At 41.8% G+C, this 26,909-nt stretch overlaps 1 protein-coding gene across 1 annotated transcript in view; it reads right to left on the bottom strand.

Annotated features, from left to right (window-relative positions):
- Positions 1-7,068: 7,068 nt before the first annotated feature.
- LOC310792193 (NLR family CARD domain-containing protein 3-like) overlaps positions 7,069-26,909 on the bottom strand; it is a gene marked incomplete at both ends in the record, with an annotated part of 60,636 nt that continues 40,795 nt past the window's right edge. Inside the window, 2 exons of the mRNA XM_083653922.1 lie at positions 7,069-7,123; positions 14,886-15,140. Coding sequence (XP_083510048.1) covers positions 7,069-7,123; positions 14,886-15,140 — 310 coding nt within the window. The remainder of the gene's footprint in view (positions 7,124-14,885; positions 15,141-26,909) is intronic.

Raw genomic sequence — 26,909 nt, 5'->3', positions numbered from 1 at the left:
TCCAGCTGTCCTGACAGTGGACTCTGTCTCCTCCAGCTCAGACTCAGGTTGTAACCTCACTGTCACCTGCAGAGCTCAGGCCTCTTCCATCAGCAGCACTGTTACATGTGACACCCAAGCCTGCTCTCAGGAGGGAGGTCAGAGGTCAACACCTCTGCTGCCTCCCTCCATGTCTACCTGTCCATTGGGAAGAAGGAGAGACACGCACATCCAAAACCTGAATAGGGCAGGTGCAGAGTTCGAGGTAGAGACTGATGAAAAAAGGAAAACTCGCACACTGCAAGGCTCCCAAGTTGAGTGTATTTATTTTACAGCGGTAAAAAGGGTTACATTTCGGGCAGCACCCTGCCCTTCCTCAGACTGATCCCACATCTTTATTGTCACAAACAACCACCACAGCGCATGCAGGCGCCAGCACACAGATGCAATTAAGTGACACTGTGAAATGTGTTCTCCACATTTCTCCCATCCTGGCTCGTCTTTCCTCCTCGGGGCAGGACAGGAGCAGTGGGCAGCTTTTTTTCCTCACAGCGCCCGCGGACCAACTTCCTCTCAGTCATCACTGGTCAGCGAATGATCTTCTGCATGTTCTTCATGGGCGATTCTTAGATGGAGGAAACCCCCAGGGGAGCACGAGTAGAGCATGCAAACTCCACACAGAAAGGCCCTTTTCACGAGATAGCCCACCTGGGCAGTAGGCACTGAATACATGGGGGGGGGACACCCTCAGCGCCTACACTTTCTGACCTTTACAAACCTTTACAAACAGCCAGAAGAAGAAGAATAATAATGCAAATTCATACAATAGCATAAAAAAATAATCAACCGGGGTTACAACAGGGCGGCTGTGACTCATGAGGTAGAGCGGGTCGTCCACTAATCAGAAGGTCGGTGGTTCGATCCCCGGCTCCTCCAGTCCGCATGTTGAAGTGTGCTTGGGCAAGACACTGAACCCCGAATTGCTCCCGATGGCTGTGCCAGCACCCTGCGTGGCAGCTTGCCGCCTTCGGTGTGTGAAAGGGTGAATGTAGGCACATTGTAAAGCACTTTGGATAAAAGCGCTATATATAAATGCAGTCCATTTACCATTTATAAAACAATGACTATTTTGTGAAAATAGGTTCAGAACTGAAGTGAGTTGCAAAGAGGAAGTCTGCATCATACACTGCAGAGCTGCAGAGAGTCCCCCCCCCCCCCCCCCCCCCCACTTCCCCCACGACCGCACATCCGTAGAGTGAGTTTTATCATCTCATCTGCAAACTCTGGGTCTTTTCTTAAAGGGATTAAAGGTTTCAACTGTTTGAGAGATTCACCTATTTGTCATATTGCCCACACATACACAAGATAAACAATGCCTTTACCGTCACTCTCTGTGCAGGACACTGTGAGGTACAGCCATCCACTTAGTTAGATTCATGAATGAATGGGAGTTACCAGTACAACTGCCTACTCACATTCAAGTCACTAAAAACACACATTCCAGGTGTATCTCACTCAATCTTTGGAGTACAAAGATCATTTTGACATCAGCAGAAAGCTTGCATCCCCCTACAAAGCCCCCCCCCCCCCGCATCGTCCCCCCCCACATCTTTATTGTCACAATGGAGGAGACCCCACGAGCACGAGTAGAACATGCAAACTCCACACAGAAAGGCCCTTTTCACGAGATAGCCCAGCTGGGCAGTATAGGGACACTGAATACATGGTGGGGGGGGGGGGGGCGTTGGGTTAGGGTTAGGTTTAGGTTTGTCGCTGCCACTGCACAGTGTATACAACTCAAAATTTGTTTTGGGGTCAATGTGACTGATTTTGATAGAGCAGGTCACATATATTGAATGAATTAATACATTAAATGAAAATGAAATAATGTATTTGAGATTTACAATATCTGTGACATTATTTGTGTAATGGCAACTGTCCAGTCTGCAGAAGTGAGGTTATCATGTGTCTATGGGTGTAGTCTTGTTTATTTTATTAATTAATTAATTAAATCAAATTTACAATGACACGCCTTAGACCTGCATGTATTTTATAATATCTAATATAATATAATATAATATAATATAATATAATATAATATAATATACTGTATAATACGAATATAATAATATATGGGGGAAAAGTACACACTTTGTTGCTATGATGAAGTTTCTAACCTTTACAAACCTTTACAAACAGCCAGAAGAAGAAGAATGAATGCAAATTCATACAATAGCATAAAAAAAGAATCAACAGGGTTTCAACATGTTTATAAAACAATTACTATTTTGTGAAAATAGGTTCAGAACAGTCAGTGGTTCAGAACTAATAGTCTAGCAGCAAGTCCTCCTTTCTGCTAGACTATAAAGTGAGTTGCAAAGAGGAAGTCTGCATCTGTCCATACACTGCAGAGCTGCAGAGTCCCCCCTCCCTTCCCCCACGACCGCACATCCGTAGAGTGAGGAAACCCCCTACTACCTTCCAAAGAATATGTATTTTGGATTTGAGGGTGAGCTGTCGCTTTAAGTATAGGGGACATCAGAACACTGTATACCATGTAAAAGCTTTACAATCAAATTATAATTATGTTCTTTCTGCTAATTGCATCATTGGGACTGGGAGGTTGATTCTGGCGCTCAATATTAGGGGTGGGCAATAGATCGATTTTATATCAATATTGTGATATGAGACTAGATGGTCTTAGATGCTGGATCTAGTAATATAGTGATGCGGCATATGTTGTCTTTTCCTGGTTTTAAAGGCTGCATTAAAGTTTAGGCTAGTGAAATTTTAAAGTAGAATGTTATAACTGACTCACTTCTTCATGTATACACATGTAGACTTTACAAAATGTTTGGACATGGAAATCCATTGGGAAAAATGTGTATGAACCCTGTGAGAAATACTTAAGAGAAATACTTTACTTGTTTTATTAAAGTTCAGCATGGTCACTGACTGTGAATTGAGAAATACTGTAAGTTGAAAGTTCACGATCACTGTAATACTTGGGAAGTTGAATTTCAAGTTCAGCATTAATAAATGTGACCTTTTTTGTCTTAGATTTGGCTTTGTGTTATTGCAATATAAAACTACATAATGTTATTCCCTTTATTCGGCTATATTCGGCTGAGCACACAGTGGACTGCAGTAGATCCTTAAATCTTAAATTCTTGAATTGAGAATCGATGGAATTGAGGATCGATTCTAGATTCTTGAATCCAGAATCATTGGAATCGAGAATCAATTCTGGAATCGGATAGTGACGCCAGGAATCGGAATCGGATCGGATCGTGGCTTAGCCGGATCGGAGCACCCCTAATAAACCAACCCGATCTCCAAAAAAATTGTAAAATAGCAACGTTTGTGGACATACGTTGGTATTTTACGATGTCGGCTAAGAAATTGTAAAATGGGAACGTATGTGTCTACAGCGGTGGGCGTGGTTTGGGCGTGTTTTACGGAGATTTTCTGTTTCTAACCCCTCCCCCTACTCTAATCCTCACCCTAACCACTCAGAACGTTACTATTTTACATTTTTCGAGCCGAAATCGTAAAATAGCAACGTTGGTCCATATCGTTGGTATTATACAATTTTCTAAGAGACTGTGTTGTAATAAACACATGATGATGACTGATGAGCGACTAAAATCTGACTCATTATCTGCTTATTAATAACATAATCACAATAATCAGAATAGCCTATATGTTTTTGGTTTCTCAGATACCCTGATGAAGACTGCGTGTCTAAACGTTGCTGAACTCTGTGATTAAAATACTATAATTCAAACCCCACCGGCGAGAAGCAATGAACCCTTCTGCTGTAGTAGATGGCTTTGAAATGTTTCTGTGACACTTGTAAATACGTGCGTATCACTGATTTAGACAGCTTGAGAGCGAGAGACGCAGGCAAGTCTATGTACGGATAAGGGACTCTTGTAGGGTAGACGATCACGTGACGATGACGTCATACCCGGAAGAGCCCGAAAGGGGCTAAAACTTTCCCTGACCTGCGTAGGAACCCTGTGCGTTTGACACACATTTTAATATCTTTACTTGTGTTACCATTTGGACAAGAAGAATCGGAACACAAACAGCACAAGTATTGGAAATATCAGAACGACACACACACACACACACAGTCACACACACACACAGTCACACACACACACACACACACACACACACACACACACACACACACACACACACAAGTCTGCACCACCAGCATAGACTTGTGTCTATGCTGGTGGTGCTGGAAGCCTACCTGGAAGTGGCTGGTCCACAGAGAGTTGCAGGAGCAGACCCGGAACAAGGTGCTGCAGGTGGAGCCGGCTCTGAGGAGAGACGTGGGGTCCAGTCTGCGGAGGATTAGGACCAGGAGCTCCTCAGTCCTCACTGAGGTCCAGGAGCCCCGTGCTGTCCATACCCAGCTGGCTGTGCGCTGAGCCGAGGGGCGGGGGGGGGGGGGGGGGGTGCTCTTGCTTCCGCCATTTTGGCCCCTAAGGAGACTAGTTAAACCTGTCTGTCTATGGTAAATACAGCATCCAGTAAAAGTCCCTGCATACAAAAGTACCTCTGCCAGGTGAACAATGAAGAAATATAATAAATATGCATAATATTCTAAGTATTTACTTATTAATTTATTTAATCTATGAAAGAATCAAAGCAGAAACATGTATAGGCTAAGTTCTCTTTCACATATAAGCTGGTGAACTCGGTGCGATTCGGGGGGTGAAGTTGCAACATTGTTGCGATTTTCATTTAGTCTGGTTCACTTTCACACAGCAATTTGTCACAAGCACCAAACTTTATGAACAATGTCACATGGTCCAAACAGTCTCTCCTCTATTGGACAGAATAGAGAAGGGAAATCTCTCCTCTCTTCAGCAGGCTTCTTGCCTGGCTGAGTGCTGACTGAACAACACAAGTGAATCCACAAAACACAAACCATGGAGCAACACCACCTGCGATATTGGGATTTCTGGTTTTACTTTGGTGTTACTATCAAATAAATATTTGACAAGAATGTGCCCAATATGAGCAGCAGATGAGGTAGAAAGCTGTTGAACATTTCCTTCTGCAGATGAGACGAGTAGCCTACGTACTGAAGGAGATAGCCGCAAGCCAGCTGTTGAGAAACGATGTGTTGTTGTTATGACGACGTAGCCTCTATGTCACGACGCGGCGCGCAGGTACTGTACACGTGTGCACGCCGCAGTTTTTGTTTTGCTCCCTTCTACCGTCTTCTACTCATGATGCACTGCAACGAACCGCACTATCCGAGGAAACAAACTCTGGCGCGGTTAAAGTGGACTAAACAACTTATATGTGAAAGCGACCTTAAACTCAAAGCAGAAACATGTATAGGCTAAAACATGTTTGTAAACATTCATTCTGTATTTCATTTATTAAATAACAAATGCAGCACTTTGAAATCATGGGTTCAGATTTACAAATTCAATTGACTGATTTTTGTATTTTATTTTTAAAGAAAACATACATATTGATGAAAGCTCTGCTCCAAATGTCCTTATATCAAGCTGCATTACAGTTGCTGTAAAAAAATCCATTCCTCAGATTCTGCATCATCCACCTGACACACCTGTAAAAGGCAGTAGCATGTATTTATTTGTTTGTTCCACCTGACACACCTGTAAAAGGCAGTAGCATGTATTTATTTGTTTGTTCCACCTGACACACCTGTAAAAGGCAGTAGCATGTATTTATTTGTTTGTTCCACCTGACACACCTGTAAAAGACAGTAGCATGTATTTATTTGTTTGTAAGTTTGTTCGTTCCATCATTTAATTTGTAGGCTACATGAACTGCTGAGAGGAAGAAGGAAAAACTGTGTTGGGGGGATTCAGGAAACGGTTCAACTGCTAAAAGACAAGTTCTTCTTTTCTCAAGATTTTGGGACCAAGAAGTCATTATTATTTAAATAGTGAGTGTTTCTCTTCCCAGGACCAGAGCCAGCCAGAGACCGGCTCCAGCTACCTGTGAGCTGCAATAGTTGATGCAACGTGTCTGATAAACATAACACTCTATTATGAACCATTTATTTAATTCAATATAAATTATACAAAATATGTATTGTTGCATCGTATCCCCGCTTTTACTTTGAAAACACATGTGCAACTGTCACGCAATCTATTCAAGGAAGGAAGTCAGCTGGTGAAATTGCAACCTAAACTGTCCCAGCAAATCACAGGGAGGCTGAAAAGGGAAAGTGTGTGGATGAATGAACATGTTGTTATTGTTCCCTTCAGCTCAGAGATGTCACTGAGGCCCCGCCCACCTGACTCCTCTTTACAACTGTTTGCTGATAGGTCAAAACTCAGCTCAGCTTTGCTCAATTTCCACAAATGCAAAATGAAAAGACATCTAGTTCTGGCTCCAAAAATATATGTATTGAGCACAATACATCTGTGTCTTGTACTTAGATTGTGCAAATAGCAAAAGTACAAAATAAAACCAGAATACACTTAGATATAATTAGAAATACCTTCAATTGTAAAAAGAAAATACAAATTAACCATTTGTAGTAAAAACCAGTTGGCATAGGAAACACTGGATACATATAGAAATCCTCATTGGATGTCTAGGCAAAGGTCCAGTGTTTCAGCAATAGTTTCTTTAGAGAGGCTCCGCTCAACAGCTCACTTTTCTAGCTCTCCCAACTTGTTTTGAGTCACAAAGGCTCTACCAAACAAACCATCATACAATCCTTAGCATTCAAAAGATACATAAAAAGTGTCCTGACATTTCATCTTGGTTGCCAAGGCTGACAGCCTCAACTCCCAACAGACCTGTCCAAGTGCAAATCTGTTTGAATACATCCCATCTATCTAGTGGGATCTTTTCCCCCTCCTCCAAAGTCATTCATTTAGATGTTGATTTTGTTTCCCATCATCTCAGGGAGGTCATGTGTCCATCAGGGTTCACACCATACCTCCTGTGCAGAGAACAGTGCTTTGCTTTGCTGCTGCTTGCTTCAGGCAAGTTGATGATGGTACCCACTGGTCCAGACAGCGGCTCTCCCTGCAGAAGTGCTCCACTACGCTCAAGGCCGGAAGAGTTAGGCTGCATTCATGTCTGGCCTTTTGCATCCTGCACATTGCCAGACGGCCTGTAGGTGGCACCACTGTCACAGGGAAAGGAAAGGGAGTGTCAAGGTGGCTTTTCTATTGTCTGCAAATAAAGGACGAGCACAAGAACAAAGGTAATGGTGGCACGTGGCAGAACATTTGAGCATGAACAGGCTTCTTCCCTTATTCCATTGTAACACCTCTATACCAGAGGTTCTCAAATGTTTTTCAGCCAAGGACCCCTTACAAGATAGAAAATATACCGGGGACCCCCTCATTCTGATCTGTGATTTTGGGCTAAGCTTAATTGTTTCCATGGTAACGTGCCTGATTTTTAAATTGATAGGTTTGTTAGATTAGAATGTAATCCATGAACAATTTTAGATTTAAAGCATACAATATTTTCGTTGAACTATGAAGCTTTTGCATAATTTTTTTTTTGTATTTTATTTTCCTGAAAACTTTTCGCGGACCCCCTGGCGAAGTGCAACGGACCCCTGGGGGTCCCGGGACCCACATTTGAGAACCACTACTCTATACAATATAACAGTGTTATTTGTATTCAGTCTCTTTGTATAGGGACAGACAGGAACATTGATGAAGCTAACAGTTCCATTGGTTCATACTAGTAGTATGAAATAAAAGCAGTCAAGACAATTCAGTCACATATAGCTGGGAATTGTTGGACATTTTACAATACATGTTTCATGTTCATGATCAAGCCATGTTTTTTTGTCCAATAAGAAGGTGCCAGCTGCTCTTCCCTGCATCGTGTCAGTGCAGGGTCCCTCTATTGAGCTTGTGTCTTCTTATAAATATGAGGAGAAAATAAACAAACCAAGGCTAAATCAGACCAGTACATTGCCGCTAGCTAGCTAAATACTGTGTGTTTTCATTTAGCCTACTATGAATCGCGTAGTAGACTATTTGTTGTCTGTACGGTTTAGTACGTTGCCGTTGGAAGAGAAATTGGAAATAAAGCGTTTATAGGGCCACACAGACCAGAAGATTTCGTCATGCTTCAGCCTGGGGATAAAGTGAATGCAAGGTTTGTACATTTACTCAATGGTGATTTTGCTGTGATTTTGCTGTGTGCTGTGTGTTTTGCATAAATATGCACGAGCCGAGTGCACCCGGACAAATGTGAAGTGTATTTAGTTTTGGAATATTTCTGCTCCTTGGCACTCAAATCGCAGTCATATGCCTCCCTACCATAGATTGGCTAGATCTGTTTTGTGTGTGATGGTGCGTGGTGACGTGACAAGATAAAACTGCCCCTCCAGAAATGTCAGGCTAAAATCGCCACTGATAAAACTATTTTTGACTGAAAAGCATGCCAATTTACTCTCTTTTTTACTGAGAAATGTGCCAATTTAGTAGACAATTAAGTATGGTATATCTATCTAGTATAGTATGGTATGGTACTGTAGTGATGTGGGTTTTAGGGTAAACATGGGATTATCTTGATGACGGAGTGTTATAGTTGCTAGTTCCTACGGCACTTGAACGCACCAGAGACGGGCGTGAGGCACGTGAAGGGGACACTTGGGTCACATGTGGATGTTCTCTCGCCGGGGATTGGTCGAGAGGGGGAAGCCATTTTGTCTGTCTGTCTAAACGTTGTGTTGATGTTTTAGAAGGAACAAGCTTACAGGGGAATAAGTGTGGGAATTAGCTCCCTGATTGAGTGGCTGTAGGTCAAAGCCGTAACAGTGACCTCTGAAATAAATGCACAGATTGCAAGTCGATCTTCGCCTCCTTCCTCCTTGATCACGGTCCAGGCGTGGATCATTACAGTATGTATAGTATCATAGGATAGTATGCCTATATCTAGACATGTGATATTAACAGTCAGTAGTCCAGACACACCCCAGGGAGAGGATATAATGAAAGAAATATGATTTCCCATAATTCTCATAAGTCCATAATTTAAGAGGGGATAACCACTAATAAGCTACCAGTCATCAAGGTCTATCATATAAAAACATAATCTAGGGATGTATAGGAATAAAAAAAAAACACAAGTAGAATTTGCCCAACCGGATGGTACCGATATGTTAAATTTTGGACTCTGGCCCATTTCCCTCGAGAAGGCATTCTTCTACCTTAAGGGCCAAATTCGCCCCTCATTATGGGATAGTATGGGTACATTATATCTTTTCTGAATCCTTATAGTCCTGTGAGTATTCCAGTGCTTGTGACTGTGATGTTCCTAGATGCCACAGTGCTGAAATAAAGACTATAGTTTAGGCGGAAACTGTGGAAAAATGAATGTCACTGACACTTTGAAGAGCCCATGTGACCTCTTTATTTGTCAGACAGACTCACAACTGAGCTTAAATGAAAGCTAAGAAGCTACCCTTTAAAATGTGGTCAAACATGTTCTCATAGAACATGAGTAAAGGTCCTGAAAATGAGCCTAGAATAGGATATGCATCAGTGCCTAGAATCCAATTTATTGTAGGGGCTGGCTAACTTCATGAGCTGATAACTGTCACAAAGCTGCCATTCTGCAAAGACTATCATATTAAAATATCATCTATGGATATATACCTGTTCAAAAATCATGATTAGAATTTGCCCACTTGAGTGGTACCGATGTGTGACATTTTGGGGTTTGGCCCATGGACTAACTCATGCACAGTGCACACACACGGACACTTCTCATTCTTATTAGCAGATGTAGAAAATGTGGCTGGGGAAACAGTGGATGGATCAATCCAGAAGGAGGCGGTAATGCAAAATAAAGGATGCCAACTGCCATAAAACACCACAGAAGAAAGGGTGTCCGTGTAGTGTGGCGGTAGATTCCCTGCCTACCAACATGACGGTCCTCCGGCTTGGTCGGGCGTCCATACAGGTATGTGTTCTGGTCGCTGCACTAGCGTCTCCTCTGGTCGGTCGGGGGGCGCCTGGTCGGGGGGGAAGGGAACTGGTGGGAATAGCGTGATCCTCCCACATGCTACGTCCTGCCGGTAAAGCTCCCCACTGTCAGGTGAAAAGAAGCAGCTGGCAACTACGCATGGGTCGGAGGAAGCATGATGCTAGTCTCGGCTCTCCCCAGATTAACAGAGGGTGGAGCAGCGATCGGGGCAGCAGGGGGGGGAAATTGGCCAAGTACGATTGGGGAGAAAATGGGGGGGGATCTAAAAAAAATTAAAAAAAAATAAAAAACAGAAGAAGAAAATGTGGCCTTCATCACTGATATGACGAAATAGAAAATTGAGCACTTCAGAGTCACCTGAGCCATTGTGACATCACTGTGACACCATTATGTGACATCACTGAAAAGGGCCCTGAAAAGTGTTTTGGCAAATTCTGGAGACAATCGGAGCAACGACGCGTCTTGTTGCAACTCCGGACAGACAGACACACAGACACGCCTCCAATTATAGTAGTAGGATTGGAAGATCCCCTCCAACACGTTTTCAGATGTATAAAGACGATACTTTGATGCTCAAGATACATGTTTCAAAAAGATTCTTCAAACGGGTCAAACTATTGTAAATAAATGACATTATCACAGATCCACACACACACACACACACACACACACACACACACACACACACACACACACACACACTTGTTTTGAGTCAAATGCGATGTGAGGTCTCAGTGTTGTGGAGGTGGACATTTTGTTGCAGTGTTTACACATCTGGCGTTCAGCCAAGCCTGCGATGCGCTGCCAGCACACCATGGACGTATTATAAGATGGAGTGGGCATCAGACTGGTTCAGTGAAGCCGCTGCATGTTAGATCGCCGCTCTGGCGGCTGAATCCAGTATTAGGTCACAAGGCCCGCCTCCCCATGTTAGTGGATGGGAAAATCAAAACCGAAATAATCACAGTATACGTCAGATAATTTTTTTCCAAAGGTGGTTTGTATCATTTTAGATAGTCATTATCATGCTAATGCCTGTGCAAGTGGTAATTTTTCTGATCAGTTTGTTTTTAAGTAGTTATTTGACATATAAAAAGGGATAAAAATGGATGATTGACAGCTGTGGCAGCCAGTCTCAAGCCGTCATTGGCTGGACAGGCTCTTCACAGTATAGAACTAGCGTTAGTTTGACATAGACAGGACACAGTGCTGCTTTGTGCTTTCATCATGTAACGCTGCCTGGAGGTCTGGGTCGCTCTGCTGGGTGTGTGGGCCCGGGACAGAGGCTCTTAGCACGGGTAGTGGCTCCCTGGAGGTCGGGGTGGCTGTGCTGGCTACCAGACATATCAATGGACCGCAATAAAAAGAACATTGTTTTGAGAAAGGCACGCGAGGAATTAACGTTGGTTGGGGACTGAAGTAAGTTCAGAAAATATGTGTTTTAGTAGTTACTCCAGCTACGTTAGCAATAGCGTTAGCCACTTTCGCTAGTCGGCTGTTTTTCATTATTTATCGGCTTAATATTACTATAACTTAACAACCAATAACGATAGCTGGAATAACACAATAATATACACATATTTTCAGAACTTACCAGGTTGTCCAACTGCCAGGAAATGTGTTTTATAAGATGGGGCCTAGTACGCAAGCACCAGCCATGAGCTAATCGCTAACGGGTTAGCCGTTAGCGTCACATAAACAGAGGTTTTATTTTTGGTATTAAAGCAACAAACATTTTTATATGGATATCTCAGAGAAATGCTTTGACTGTGGGGCTGTTCGTTCTTCACAAGCTCCTTTCTTAGCTGTTGTAAGGATATACGGTAGTTAACAGAGACGAGACTAGGCAGCTAGGCTAACGTTACCACTGAGCTATATTAAATGGAACGTTACAGCAGGCTGCCCTACCCACACTATACCAGTAAACAACGTAGCGTAACATTTTGCTCCAAAAGGAATTAAATCATAAAGTTAATCAAAATGCCACGGAAACATTAGGCTAGCTTAATCAACACAGCAGTGGATCGGATAATTTCCCCAGTGAGGCCGAGAGGAGCCTCCACTTCCGGTCCGGGCTGAGAGCACAGCAGCCCGGAGGAGAAATCTCCGACAACCAAAATCAGATTTTCGTACAGGCGTCATTTTGATAAACTGAACTCATAGTGGGACTCTTCCTGGTTACTTTTGGCGAGACAAAAAATATTACAACTTAAAGTGTTATATTTACAGAGCTAGACTGTGTATAAATACACAATGCACTGTGCGCATTCTAGAAACAGCAGCTCTACATAAGAAAGTTCAGAGGGGCGTGGAGCTCTCACAGGTTCTCAATCAAGGGAGCTACTGCGCAGACTCTGGTTCAGTGATCTGGCCGGATTTTGGCTTCAATACACATACAGGGCGGAGATAGGGACGCTCTCTCCATTCATATTATAACTCAATGCAGCACACACACAAACCCTAAAGCCCTGGTACTCCGCCTGGCAACGTTCCCATACGCCAGTATGGGGACTTTCTACTACGAGCGGCTGCTTCTAGTCTCCTGTGTTGTCTAAACGCTGCATCACAGTAGAGTGATGTCATTTTCTGAGCTTACCAGACTGTTCTAGCTCTTCTATTCTTTGCCTTTACCCACTAGCTAGCTTGATAGCTCACAGCTAACATTAGCTAAGAACACACATGCAGTGATTTAGCTCAACACTCACCAGAAATATTAAGTGTCTAGCCAATCTGCTCCCACAATTGAGCCTTTCTGTCTCTGCGACAGTTTCTCCATATGATTAGTTGCCAGAAAAGGAGCACCCGACACCAGCGTCTTTCTGAAAAGTTACAATATTTTCAGCTGGAAGCGCTGGGAGCCGGTGCACAAAAACACCAGAGCGCTGTGAAAATAGATGCTGGGCACAGCGCACTTTCTCTAGACGTTCGTGTGCGCCCGCATACGCTCTCTCCTCATTGGAAACAACTGAAAAAAGACATTGGGGCTGATGAAAAGATGCCCAGGCCCTTAGTCATTAGATCCACATTACTGATGATTATTCATCACAAATCTCATATTTTGTGAAAATCAGGGAAGGAAACCCTGTGTTTGCATTTTATTTTGACCAGTCTTGTTTTAATAAAAGTGCTTGTGACATCTCATGTGGCTTTGACTTACAACTGAACATTTAGCCCACTTTGTATAAAAGACCAAGACAATCTAAAAATCTGCCTAAAAATACAGAGATGATTTTTGGTTCATAATCTTTAACCAAGATGGGGAAAAAAAGTGATGAGATTGTGGCTGAATTTTTTTATTTTTTATTTTGCCACATCGTCCATCTCTCTCTCTCTCTCTCTCTCTCTCTCTCTCTCTCTCTCTCTCTCTCTCTCTCTCTCTCTCTCTCTCTCTCTCGAGCATGAAGCACATCTGAGTTTAGTGGCCTCACCCTCCACTACAATTGAGGCAAACATGAATATTGATTTTAAATGTAAATGATACTATATGGTGCTCCCTATACTGTCGCCTCAGTTCACTCTCTCAATAGTAATCTCTCTGGTTATACAGATATTACAGCAAAACTATAAGTCCTATAGGAATAACACATAGTGATGAAAATACAATAAAAACATAAAATAGGGCCACTTATAAACTCTATTGAGAAGCTCAGACTCACTGTAAGACGCTGTAGTTATAATACTGTACAACATAATGATTTTCCACTGTTATAAGATTATTATAGGATGTAAAACACCATTTAAACATATGATAAAGCTGCTAAAGTGCCATAATGACATTATCATTGGGAACATTACAGTTTAAATACTACAGGAATATTATAGGAATATAATTATACTATAAGATATTAGAATATACCATCAAATACCATAAAGTAGCTATAAGTTTACTACTGAGTGTCACAGACACTTTAGACATATCAACAGATATTGTTAGTGATATTGTTTTTGAATGATGATGCATCAATATTCAGTATCACAGCTGCTGTAATACTGAATATTGATATGATTATAATATTGAGCATGTCAGTGAAGCTACTAGATGTTCATCCTCCTGCCAGTCTGTCTTGTGCTGCCATACTGTTGACTCTCTCTGTTAGCTCTTATGTAATCACAAGTCAATATACAATACAGTATTATCTATATCAGCTATTTATAGCTTCTGTGCATGAGAGAAATGAATGCACATTTACCATCAATACTGGCCTGTGTTAGGATGACAATACAAGGGGAATTGGAGAGGATGTGAGGTCGTTTTCCACTCATCCTGCACTGATGCTGTCACTGATGGATGCTGCCTCCTTGTTTAATGTTTACAGTGTAAACACATCTCAAACCTCTTTTTTCATTTGGATTTTGTTTTATTTATTTTGTATAATTATTTATTCACATGTTTTTCCTCGTTTATTGCATTATTTATTCTATTGTTTTTGTATGCTCCTATTACATCATTGTAGGCTATATTACATTAGGCCATGTCCCTAGATATCTGTCAATCAAAACGTTATATTACAGATGTCTGCAAATCAAAATATTCTGACTAATTAAATGTAGGCCTTCCTAACAGAATAATGCATCTTGTGTCAGTGAGTCTGCACTAGTGTAGTGATGTGACAGCACCTTCCTATAATATTCCTATGATATTACTATATTACTATGTAGAGACTTGTGGGTTTGCTATTCTTCTGAAATGCCTTACAGATGCACAGTGCTGGTTTACATAGAGCTGCAGTAACCTGAGCATAGATGAGCTTTGAGCCTGGCTGCCATCCTCCTCCACTAAGAACATATTGACACAGATCAGAAGCTGACAGGAATAGTAGCTACTAGCTTAGGTGTGCGCGTCTTGCAGGCTGCAAAATGGCTCTGTGAGGTTTCTCTGCGCATCAATCAAAGAATCCAAACCGAAGCTGAAGCATCATCTGAGGGACACTCACCGAACCTCCTGTCCGCGGAGGCTGCAGGGCACTGGGAGGCGAGCAGCACGAAGAGCACGATGCAACGCAAAGGCTCCATGTTTCTTCTCCTCTTGTTGTTGTTGTGTTTGCACTCTTCTCTCTCGGAGTGTTAAAAGGCCATGTTGTTTTTCCTCTCCCAGCGGGGTTGGGTTGGTCTTGGTGCCCGGGTCAGAGCTGCCCTGCTCGGTGTGGTGGTGTGGTACAGTACCGGACCGCTCCGAAGCGGAGGAGCTGCTGGATGGATGCGAAGAGAGGAGAGGATACTCGGATACAGGCAGGGCGTTCCTGCTGCTGCTGCTGCTGCTGCTGCTGCTGCCGTGAGCTCAGCCCCCACACACCGCGTCAAAACACACGCAATTACACAGAGCACTTCCGGTGTGCACTTTCACAATAAAAGCCTCGCTGATCAACAGTAGCCTATGTTGACGTTTTTGGCTGTGTTGCTGTCCAGTATGGTAAATGAAAATACAGTGTTTTGTTCCCAAAATATATATTTCATAGGATATGAAGATATTCAAACAAAACTTGTGAAAAAATGTGCAGCGTTTTTGGAGAATATTCACCTTAGAGACAGGAAGTATAAACACAATTGGAAGTTCTGATTGTGTTTACACTTGCTGTGACTCATAAACCCCAGTCTGACTCATATGTGAGTCAAACTAGGTTTGACCAGGTGAGTCAGACTGAGTAGTTAGTCCATAGTTAGTCCATAGTTCAGTCATGTGTTTTATTGTATGCTACTGGTAGGCCATGTTTATCTGACCTTATTTCCTTCTTAAAGGCACTGTGTGTAAGATTCTGCACTATTAAATATCCCCAAACTAATACCTTGTATATATAGAGGAGGTATAGTGATTTATTTCTGTGTTTACAACTAAGCCACGCCCCCTCCCTGTGTTGTGATGGCCCTCTGTCCGAATCTGTTTACATAGAAACCCCTCCCCCGAGAAGCCGACCTAGTGAGCCCCTCCCAGCCCACAGCCCAAAACAGAATTTTGTAGACCAAGATGGCGGAACCCTGATGTGGGCATTCCTGACTTTTACATTCCCTGATCCACCTTATATATGCGGTTTCATACTTTAGCCAAATCGCCGCCGAAAAGAAATATCTCAGACCAGAGTCAACCTTGCCGGTCTGGCTTTCACTAGATGGAGAGCCCTACGAGCAGCTATATCTGGCCTGCAAAGTGACTCGGAGCTGGCGTGTTCTCCTGTACACAGTGGTAAGTAACGTTATCGCGTTTGCATGTCCCATTTCAGTAACGTTACGCATGATAGCGAAATGTACAAGTTGTTATCGATATTGTGAATTTGTTCTGGGAATTTTGTAATCACTTGGCTAACTGTTGCTTTTCACGGCTATTCAAATCACTTTACACTGCTAGTGTGGCCTGTTGCATGATTTGATTAGCTTGTCGTTCGTGTATAACTTATACACAGACATTCTGGTGACAAGTTGACATGCATGACATAACGTTACTTCCCATTACAAATTTCGCATGCATTTTCTGTTATAATTACGTCCAGTTGCTGTCACTATGACGCAGAACGGTATAGTAATGTGTAAACACTTAGAAACGCCATGGAGAAAAGCTAGCTTCGCTAATGTTAGCAGTTTGTTCTATTCTGTTTCATGTTTACCTAAGCAACGTTACATTAGAAAATAGCTGTAACACCATCCAAACCAATCAAGGTTTGGTAAAAGTATCTAATTCATGACAATGTGGAGGAACCCTGCCTTGATATCTAGCAGCTACAAAATAGATGATTCAAATGAATACTAAACACATTTCCATTTGTCTGATTTTCAAGGTGCCAGTCATCCAGAAGAGCTGACAATAGTCAAGATAGAAAACAAGTGGACCGACGATTATGATATTTGAGATGGAGAAATTGTGCTTTTATAGCAAACCTGTATAATACATGTTCCATCATCTTTGATGTTTTGATGTTTGCTGTCTGCAATCTTCTGTACACCAATAAAGTTGATATGACTTCATCCATGTCTCTTGGCCACTATTCTCCATTGTAACATTAGATTTGCCTAAAGCTGAGTGTGTCTAGCTACAGTAGCCTACCAGTATTTGTGTTTCTGTGTATATATAGCCTACTTTATATAATAGACAGTGTATGTGATGTTTCTCAGTACATTGATTTCACAACTTCGTTTATCAGAAAAAATACTTTATTTGCAAAACTAAAATATGGGCTACACCAGAATGACGTGACCAGTTCCATCAGCTATGCGGTTCTTCAGGATGTCGACAAGATCTGCTATCGTCCTACAGCCGACCTTCCTCTCTGCGACCCTGCCTCCTCTTTGTCCCACTGCTGGTGCTAGCCTGGGCTTCAGGCATACACCTTGGTTTGCCTGCCTATAAAAAACAGCAGTGATTCAAGCGTTTGAAATTAGTTTGAACAACTCTAACAATGAGAAAATACTAGCGTTGCACTATGAATACATTTTGGCCATGTCTTGGTATTAGCAGACGAAAAAAAAACACAGGCTAAGCTACTCACTGTTGACAGACAGCTGTGGTTAGCTAGCGATGTCCCCAACATTGAATTGAAATCATCCTAATTTAGCTATGTCGAACTAGTTTTAGACAACGTTTTGCCTAACCGTACTTAGCAATAGGGCAGGCTATGCAAAAGGTTAGGTTACAATGTAACCTAACCTTTTCAAAATCCATGTAACCGTTACATGGATTTTGATCGGTTAGCAGATGATACAAATAACAGTCTTACCAAGCGGACTATTGTCAATATCCTAAAGGTTTATGACTATCATGTGAAATTTGTCATTACTCAAGCCAAATACATAGCCGATATTCATTCGTGCTTGTTTTATGTACTTACGTCTGCAGTAGGTAGGCTATGCACAAAATAGTTGTTTATATCTCCGTTGCTTGGGAGGGAGGGAGGCGGGGGAACCAGGAAGTGCTCTGCGCTGGTGGGTGGGATCGAGATTGTTTTGGTAAACAACTTTTGTTTTGGTTTGAAATGGCGACATCTAGTGGACAAAAAAATCACACATAGTGCCTTTAACAGTCTCAATATGATTTAAGTAGCCCATGAAAATAACAGTCATGTAACCAAACAAGCTCTTTCCATTGGCTTTTATTTCAGGATATTATTTTCATGTGAGAAACATACATGAGATTGCAAGTTCATCACCAGAAATGTTACCAATTACCATGAAACAAATTACAGAATTTAAACTATATAAATCAGAATCTGCTTTAACTGAAACTAAAACCCTTTTTGATGATAACATTATGTTGCCAAGAAATAGAAAGGAAAAGAGACAAGATACATGAATAGTTACAGGACTTGTTTCACCAACAGACAGTTTGTCAGTGGAGAACTCAATTAAAAGAACAAATCCATCTTCAAATGTGCTTGACAAGTCTGATGTGTTTTTTTCTGTTGTTTTATTAAACAAATCAATAATGGCTATAATCGACAAAAAACAATGTACATATGTTGATTATTTGTCTTAGATGACAGTGAATCCTGACACCACTATACATCAGATGGCAATAAGTCATTTTGTTGTAGGCTCATAGGCCACACACACATTTAGGGGGACACCTGCCATAGCAAAAGACTGTACAAGAAGCCAAAAATACTTCAAACTATTTCCTGTGTTGTTGGTTTCACTAATGATAAAAAAAAACATACAGGTTAGTAAACACTATATTATTATAAACATTTTCAAACCCTAGTTTGATTCCTAGTTTATATTTACTAGGTATCTCGCGCGCTATACGCGTGCTCGATTCCTAAGCTCGCCCACCCTGCAGCTCGCATACACAGCTCGGCCGCTGTGTCGCCACGCCCGCAGCTCAGCTGCTGCGTGGCCTCGCCTGCGCTATTGGCGCGCGCGCAAAGCCTCCCTCTCGCCCGCTCTCTCTCCCCCTCTCCTCTCTCCATCTCCCTCAGTCTCTCTCCCCCTCTCCCTCAGTCTCTCTCGTGTGTGTGTCAATGATGACATCATCAGTGATGTCACAATGATCTCACAATGCCTATGTATGACATCACTGATGACATCATCACTGATGTCATCATCAGATGTCATCATCAGTGATGTCACTATGACATCAGTTGCCTTAATTGCTCAAGTGACATCACTGATGACATCGCTTATGACATTGTCAGTAATTTATGACATCACTTATGGCATCGGTAATTAGGGCAATCACCTAATTAAAAAAATCTGGCTCCGTCAGGTCACCTGCACGGGTGCTCTCTACACCCCCCGAAGAGTAACTGGGGCCTGTATTTACTGAGCCGCAGAGAGCCCCCGTCCTATATTAGAGCAGAGGCCAGTAATCGAGTCAGGCCTTTATTTCTTAATATTAAACTCTCATGGACATACTCCTTTATTTTCATGACTTTTATTGCAAAATATTGCATAAAACCAAACAACGCAAATAAATATTGGTGGTCACTCACTCACTCAGTATCCTCCTCCTCCTCATCTAGTATGTTGGTATCCTCCGCGTCATCATCATCAACATCATCCAGAACAAGTTCATTGTTGACCAGTTCCTCTTCATCTTCCTCATCGGCTGCCTGTCTGTTCTCCTGGTCCCACTTTAACGCAGCTGGGCGAGAGCCTCCCGTCCTCCTCCTGTGTGTATAGGAGGAGGCAGGCGGGGCACAGACAGGCACACGGAGAGATCAGCAGGCTCTGTGTGTATAGGAGGAGGCGGGGGGCAGCGGGGGGATCAGTGGATGAGATTGTCTTGACTGACTCCCGTCAGTTTTCACAGACTGTCCACAAACTTGGAAGGACTTTTTGATCAGATCCTTGTCCAGCTTGTCCCAGGCGGCGATCACCCAGTCCACAAGCAGGCGTCGAGCAGGCGCTTTTAGGTTTCCACCTCCAGCTGTGTAGCCTACTGCTTATCTGCGTCGGAGTGCGTCCCCAGCTATCAACTCGTCGTAGGCATCGTGCAGGCTCTGCTTGAAGGGCTGATTCCACATCACACTGTACCAAATGTTCCGCTGCATATTGCACAGCGCTCTCTTTAAACTTAACGTCAAACTTTCGTCTGGTTCGTTTGGTCTCTGCATTACGTCCGGTTACGTCACACGGTAGATGCGTTGTGTTTTACAGTACCGTATTCACTGTAGTTTTTGCTCCTTCGTTTTTTTTTTTTTTTGACCCGGCCTGTATTGAGGGAGGGGCCTGTATTTGTCCGTGCGGGCCGTGCCCCCGTCCTATATTAGAGCAGAGGCCAGTAATTGAGTAGAGGCCACTAATAGAGGAAATACGGTATATATGATATACAGTAAATAGATGTGAGCACAGTATCGAAGCTTCTTTCCTTTCTCTCAGAATCAAGTCATCACTTTACCCGTCTACCAAAAAGGGCGGGTATGAGAATAAATGTCAGGTGAGTTGACATTTACACCGGCTACAATCAGGAATGTGCAAATGAGCTGAAGCTGTTTTTCTTTAGCTTTGATGAGGCTGAGAGTTTACTGCTCTCTTTTCTCATCAACTGGATCAATCAATGAGGGGAAACAAGGTGTCACTTGGACCTATAAGGGTCTATTTGTCTTTGATGATATGTTTCCCTTCTGGGTTGGAGTGCAGGTTTCATCCCTGTTCAGTGCTATTGACTGCTGATCACTTCACTGGGCCTACTGCTATTCAAACTAATGCTGCTTACAGTAATAATAATGATAACTTAGGCTAAATGTAGTCTAGGCTTATAACACTTCCAAAAGTTTACAAAGCACATTACAGATCAACCCAAGTCCTAAATTAAAAAAAAAAAGAAAAGAGAAAAAAAAAAGTTTGACAATATGTTAATGTAAAAATACACCTGTCAGATCACCTGATTCCCCCTATTTGCCGAAATTAAATTCTGTTTATTTACAGTAATCATTAAATGACAAACAACATGTACTGTAACATATGTCTACTCCAAACCCTTTGTGGTCTCACGAGATGATATTTTCACTATTCCATGGTCCAAAACATCTCTGTATCAGCCTGCCTCTTTGTGCGGTCTGTGTATCTATCAGGAGAAGGCAGGGTACTCCCAGCTCGCTCTCACTCACACTGTCGCTGTTCTTATGCATGACAGCTGGTAGCCTAACACAGTCATGACCAGCATGTCATGCCTCATGTTCCGCCACCAGAGGGCAGTGTAACTAAGCAAAGGGATGTGCATAGTCAAAACAATTGGTGTGTTGTTGTTTTTCTTTATTTGCAGTTATTTTCCTCCTTTTATTATATGTTGCTGATGGTTTTGTCTATACGTATGAAATGTCACACATAAAAAGTTAAAAAAGAACAACTTGTGTGTGTGTGTGTGTGTGTGTGTGTATGTGTCCTAATTAATAATAATAATAATAAGCTCTAAAGTCTGAGACTGTCTGCTTTTTCACATTCTGGATCCAGGCGGAGCAGCATTGCTACAGATGATCCAGGCTGACTTGGTGGAGCAGCATGGCTACAGATGATCCAGGCTGACTTGGTGGAGCAGCATGGCTACAGATGATCCAGGCTGACTTGGTGGAGCAGCATGGCTACAGATGTTCTAGATTGGCAGAAAATGAATTGAAAGACTGTATAACAGTTGATATAATTTTAGTGTGTTGTTGTTTTTCATCACCACTTGTCACAACCATAGTGGGAGGGAGCAACACAATGATAAATACAAAGGGGGGGGGGGACGGTTATTATCATTTGTCATTGAAATCAATCTGAAGCCCTGCATGCTTATTATGGAATAGTTTGAGCCTCAAACCTTGAGGATAGTTTGGTATCCATTGGTTAAAAAACCGTGCCAACAAGCCATTGATGGTGTGACACGTACATAGTAAAAAGAAAACCGAGTAATATTATTAACTTTTGACAATCTGTCACCTTGTCTTCCTTGGTGAGTTTCCCCTGGATCTTCTCTGGGTCAGAGATGGTGTCTCCAACATGGGCCATATATGACATCAAGTCCTGTTTAGCTTCTGTGGCCATACATACAAACATACACACACAAGCTGATTAAAAATGATACCAAGATCACCTCTGCTGCAAAGAGAACAGACGCGCTCACCTGCCAGGATAAGTCAGTCAGCACAGTCTGTGTGTGAGTATCTGGTGGTCAGGTCTGCAGCCCGCTCCCCTCTGAAGGTCTTTGTGTGTCGGCTCCCAGGTCAAGCAGAGTCCTCAGCGTCTCCTGGTGGCCACAACAAGCAGCACAGTGCAGTGAGCAATAACCTGCGACACACAGCAGAGAGAACTTCCACACATCTGGGGAGACTCAAACTGATGCCTGCCTTTGTAAGACAAAACACAAATACTATACATTAATCTTTTTTTTAAGGGTATTTTGTGACATCCGGGAGACTGTAATATGTTTATTTCATATACGGTTAAATGGTCTGTCGACTTATGGTATCAATCAAAACTAAGAACCTATCGTCTCATAAAAGACAGTTACTGTGTTGAACCCTATGCGAAGTTTGATTTGAACAGAGGAAAAAGATCTCTGTGTGCTCAGTGGCGCCGGAATGAGTTTGCAATAAGGGGGACACAATTTTTTTTTTTTTTTTTTTTTTTTTTTTTATTGACGTTTTTATGGACGTTTGGATGATTTTTAGCCATATTTAGATGAATATCTCATTTTAAATTAACATTAGGATTATACTGTAGTGATGTAATTATTCAGTATTTTTCCTTTTCTCACTCACTTGGTGACCTGCTCTCCCTTTAGGTCATTTTATAATTACACTACAACAGACAGCAACACAGGCAGAAACACTGAACTTATTATTATTATTATTATTATTATCACTTCGAAACACAGTGCAAAACTTGTCATCTCAACACAAAAATAAAATAACAATAACCGTATATTATAACCGGATTATAGCAGCAGCCAATGACAGTGAGTGCAGTACAGAGTCCAGGTCTGTCTGTCTCTCAGGTGTAATAATCCCACAATGATCACGGCTTTAACAAGTGTCACAGGCTGTGTAAACAGTGTAAAGTGGGCTCTCTGTAACTTGATCCCTGGGTCTGTCTGTCTCAGGTGTAATAATCCCACAACGATCACGGTTTAAACAAGCATCACAGGCTGTGTAAACAGTGTAAAGTGGGCTCTAAGCGTCAGGGGCAGTTGCCCCCTCAGATAAAAAAAAAAAAAAAAAAAAAAAAATTTAGGGGGACCAAATTTTAAGGGGGACAAAATGTCCCCATGTCCCCCTTGTTCCGGCGCCAGTGTGCTCAGTTATGATCATCGGGAACCCTTAGCACTAGAAACTGGTATAGGTTTCATCCTACCCCTGAAGAAGATAGACTGTTTACTATGTGAATTACATGAAACTGAACATGTGGTTAATTTCTTGTTCTATTGTACTGCTTATGATGAGGCAAGGGACGGACTCGTGGTAAGATGCCCCTCTTCTTGTGGTGAGAGAGGAGGGCATCTGCTCAGCCTAGAATAGAGAATCCCCCCAAATGTACTCTTTAGTCAAATGTCCTCTATTTATTTTGACTTTTTTTTAGTTGGACGACTATGAGAAACTTGAGCTGTGTTTAAAAAAAGGAACCTTAATTCCTCACAGCAAATTGTATTTGTCATGGGAGCAAAGACGGAAGCTTTGGTTTAGAAACTGATGTATTGTTCATTATTGCTGTCTTATCTATTGCTGACTTGCGACTTGTGTTATTTTAAATGTAGCACTGTTGTGATGTTTTATTGTTGTATTTGATGTGTCTTGTAAACCCATGGGGGTTGGTGCACCTGGAGTGCATCATGACACTTGAATCAATCAACAAAACCATGTAGTGTATAATGGGACTGAGTTCTTGTAATGTGTAAGAATAGCAGCTCTTCTCACACATTGGTGGTTCTGGACAGGTGAGGAAGACACATTTATCTGCAGGCATATTTCCCCCCGCTCTTCTTCTTTGGTTTTTGAAGTTATCCAAACTCCTTATTCTTTGTTTCATGCTCAATAAATCAGTGACACGCAGCCTATATTTTTATTTTAAAATCTTTATTTGAATATGGCAACATGATACCTCCTATCTGGATCCTTATAGTTTTGTATTTTTCATCATTTGTTATTTTTATTCTGTTCTTACAGTTATTTTTGTTTTCAAGACTAAAACAAAAACTGTCTGTATATTTTAATTTTAGTTTGTTTCATAAGTACACAATATCATTTCAGTTCGTTTTTTCTAAAGTCTAGTTTTTGTTTTGATTTTGGTTATCTAAAATGTGTTTTTTTCAGACCTAGTTTGAGGTTTTAGTTTAAGTTAACTTTAATAACCTTATTGCTTCCTACAGTATTTATATTATGACTTCACTGACAGAGATCCATGACAGCCCAAGACCACCAATCACGGTTTCATGAAGCATGACATCATCATAGCAACAGGGTCAACCCCGCCCTTTCTCTTAGTTTAAGAGTTCCCCTCGTTTCTTAGTCCAAGTTGCTCTCAGCAGCTTTGTGAATATGTTAGAGGAATCTCTTAGCTATATATGAACTTTTATTGATATATTTAGGAGTCCCCCTAGTGGTAAGATAAAATGCTTTGTCAATACGGGCCCAGGGGCATATGGAGGGTAAACACAAGTAAACACAGTTTACCCACCTCTTTGAAATGAGGGAGACTTTACTCACCTATTAGATCAACTGTATAACTCAATGAGGGGAAACAAGGTGGATAAACTACTGACCTTGGATAGTTTACCCACCTCTGTATTTACCACTACACAGTACACACCTGTCTCAGTTAGAATGTCATTTTCACATTTTCTCCAGCAGCTTTGATACACTTCCTGGAATTAATATAGAAGAAATACTTTATTGATTCTTGAAATGAAAAACTTTATTGTTCTTTACAAACATTCACTTTGGCTTCACATCACATGCTGGTAAAAGACTCTGGTTCAATCTTTCTATGCATATAGTCACTTCATCAACACAATCAATTTGTGAAACCAGCATGTCAGCACTGTGGAGGAAAACAATGTACATTTGTGGTTCACTTTTCTTAACAAAGTTACAAAGTGTCGGGAACAAAATCAATATATTAACAACTATTCCGCCATAGTAAAGACGTTTTGCTGGCTCCATTAAGGCCCATGCAGTGAAGAGAAACAGCAGAAATATTACAGAAAGAATACAAACAGCCATGGCAAAGTACACACATTCTTTAGGCTACTTAAGTAGAAGTACAGTTACTTGTGTAAAAAAAAAGAGACTCTGGTCAAAGTATAACTACTGAATTAACTTGTTTAAGTAAAAAAAATGGTACAGCCTCTGAAATGTAGGCTACTAAAAGTATAAAAGTATTTCTGCAAAGCTACCTGAACCTCACATCATATTAATGTAATTCGAAGACTATTAAACTTAAAATATCTCCTCCAAACACATTTTAAGATGTAGGCCTATATTTAAAAAAAAAAGGCTTTACTTTGATTAATAAAATTTGTGTCTGATATGGTTTGTCCACAAACAAGTTCAATAGGCGATCATTTAATTCCTTAAAATAACATCTACTCTCTCATTACATTGCATCATTGATGTGATGTGACATGTTGCAGGTTTAGCCTGTCACCTTAAATACATTATTTTCCACTTTCTCACATAATATAATTCAATTAAAAGTCAAGGGTGTTTTATTTTGAAAGTCATAACAGGAAGTGGTGTTGTTCACGTTGGTTAGCTTGAACAACGACGGCAGAGCTACACCTCCGCCATTTTGGCCCCTAAGGAGACTAGTGAAACCTGTCTGTCTATGGTCAAAACAGCATCCAGTAAAACATCCCGCATACAAAGTGCTGTACAGAGCTTATTTTTCAACTGTACATTCTCCTTTCCGGTCAAAATATATTGTGTTGCTGCTTCTACTACTGTTGTTGTTTTAAGGGCCAAGATGGCGGCGGCGCTGCTTTGGTGCTACCGCACTGCAGTGCCTCTAGTGGCTGTTTCCAGAAATGCATAATAGGTTTGCAGCACACACTCTTTCCTTCCACCCTCTTTGGCTTGATACAGAAGAGGAACGCACGCGGATGTTTCTGTCACTAGCGGGAAAGCTGGGAGAGCGCGAGACAAAGTGAGTGAGACAAACAAACCTTTACATGTTTTTGTCTGTTGTGCTTTAAAACTGAAGTCACGAGCCTGCTTTGAAAATATAACGAGTAGAAAGTAGATATTTGTGTTTAAATGTAGGGAGGAAAAGTACAAAGCTGTCAGAAAAATAAATACTCAGTAAAGTACAGACACCTTTTCAGTTTTCATAAACAATGATCAAATACAATTTAATAGTAAATATTTCAGCCTTAAACATCCAACACACACACCCACACCCACACACACCCACACATCCACACACACACACACACACACACACACACACACACACACACACACAGTGTCCCTGAATATAAAATCTTCTGCTGACAGTGAATGTTGGTTAAAGTGTATTTACAGTAAGTGAAACACACACGCCCACATTAAGGTGTGTGTGTCAGAGACACGCCCACATTAAGGTGTGTGTGTGTGTCAGAGACACGCCCACATTAAGGTGTGTGTGTGTGTGTCAGAGACACGCCCACATTAAGGTGTGTGTGTGTGTCAGAGACACGCCCACATTAAGGTGTGTGTGTGTCAGAGACACGCCCACATTAAGGTGTGTGTGTGTCAGAGACACGCCCACATTAAGGTGTGTGTGTGTGTCAGAGACACGCCCACATTAAGGTGTGTGTGTGTGTGTGTCAGAGACACGCCCACATTAAGGTGTGTGTGTGTCAGAGACGCTCACAAGTCTTTTTTTACTCTAAGTCAAGTCTCAAGTCTCTTATGGACGAGTGTTCTTCTATCATCTGCTGGATGTCATCTGGTCACATGCACACACTGACACACACACACACACACACACTGACACACACGCGCAGTCGCACTCACTGACACACATGCATGAAAGGAGGACTGTGTGTGTGTGTGTGTGTGTGTGTGTCTATGTATGCC

This window comes from Poromitra crassiceps (genome assembly GCF_964638095.1).
Source record: "Poromitra crassiceps genome assembly, chromosome: 17".
Taxonomy (NCBI): Eukaryota; Metazoa; Chordata; class Actinopteri; order Beryciformes; family Melamphaidae; genus Poromitra; species Poromitra crassiceps.
Note: the sequence above shows the minus strand (reverse complement) of the source record. Positions and strands in the feature narration are given on the sequence as shown.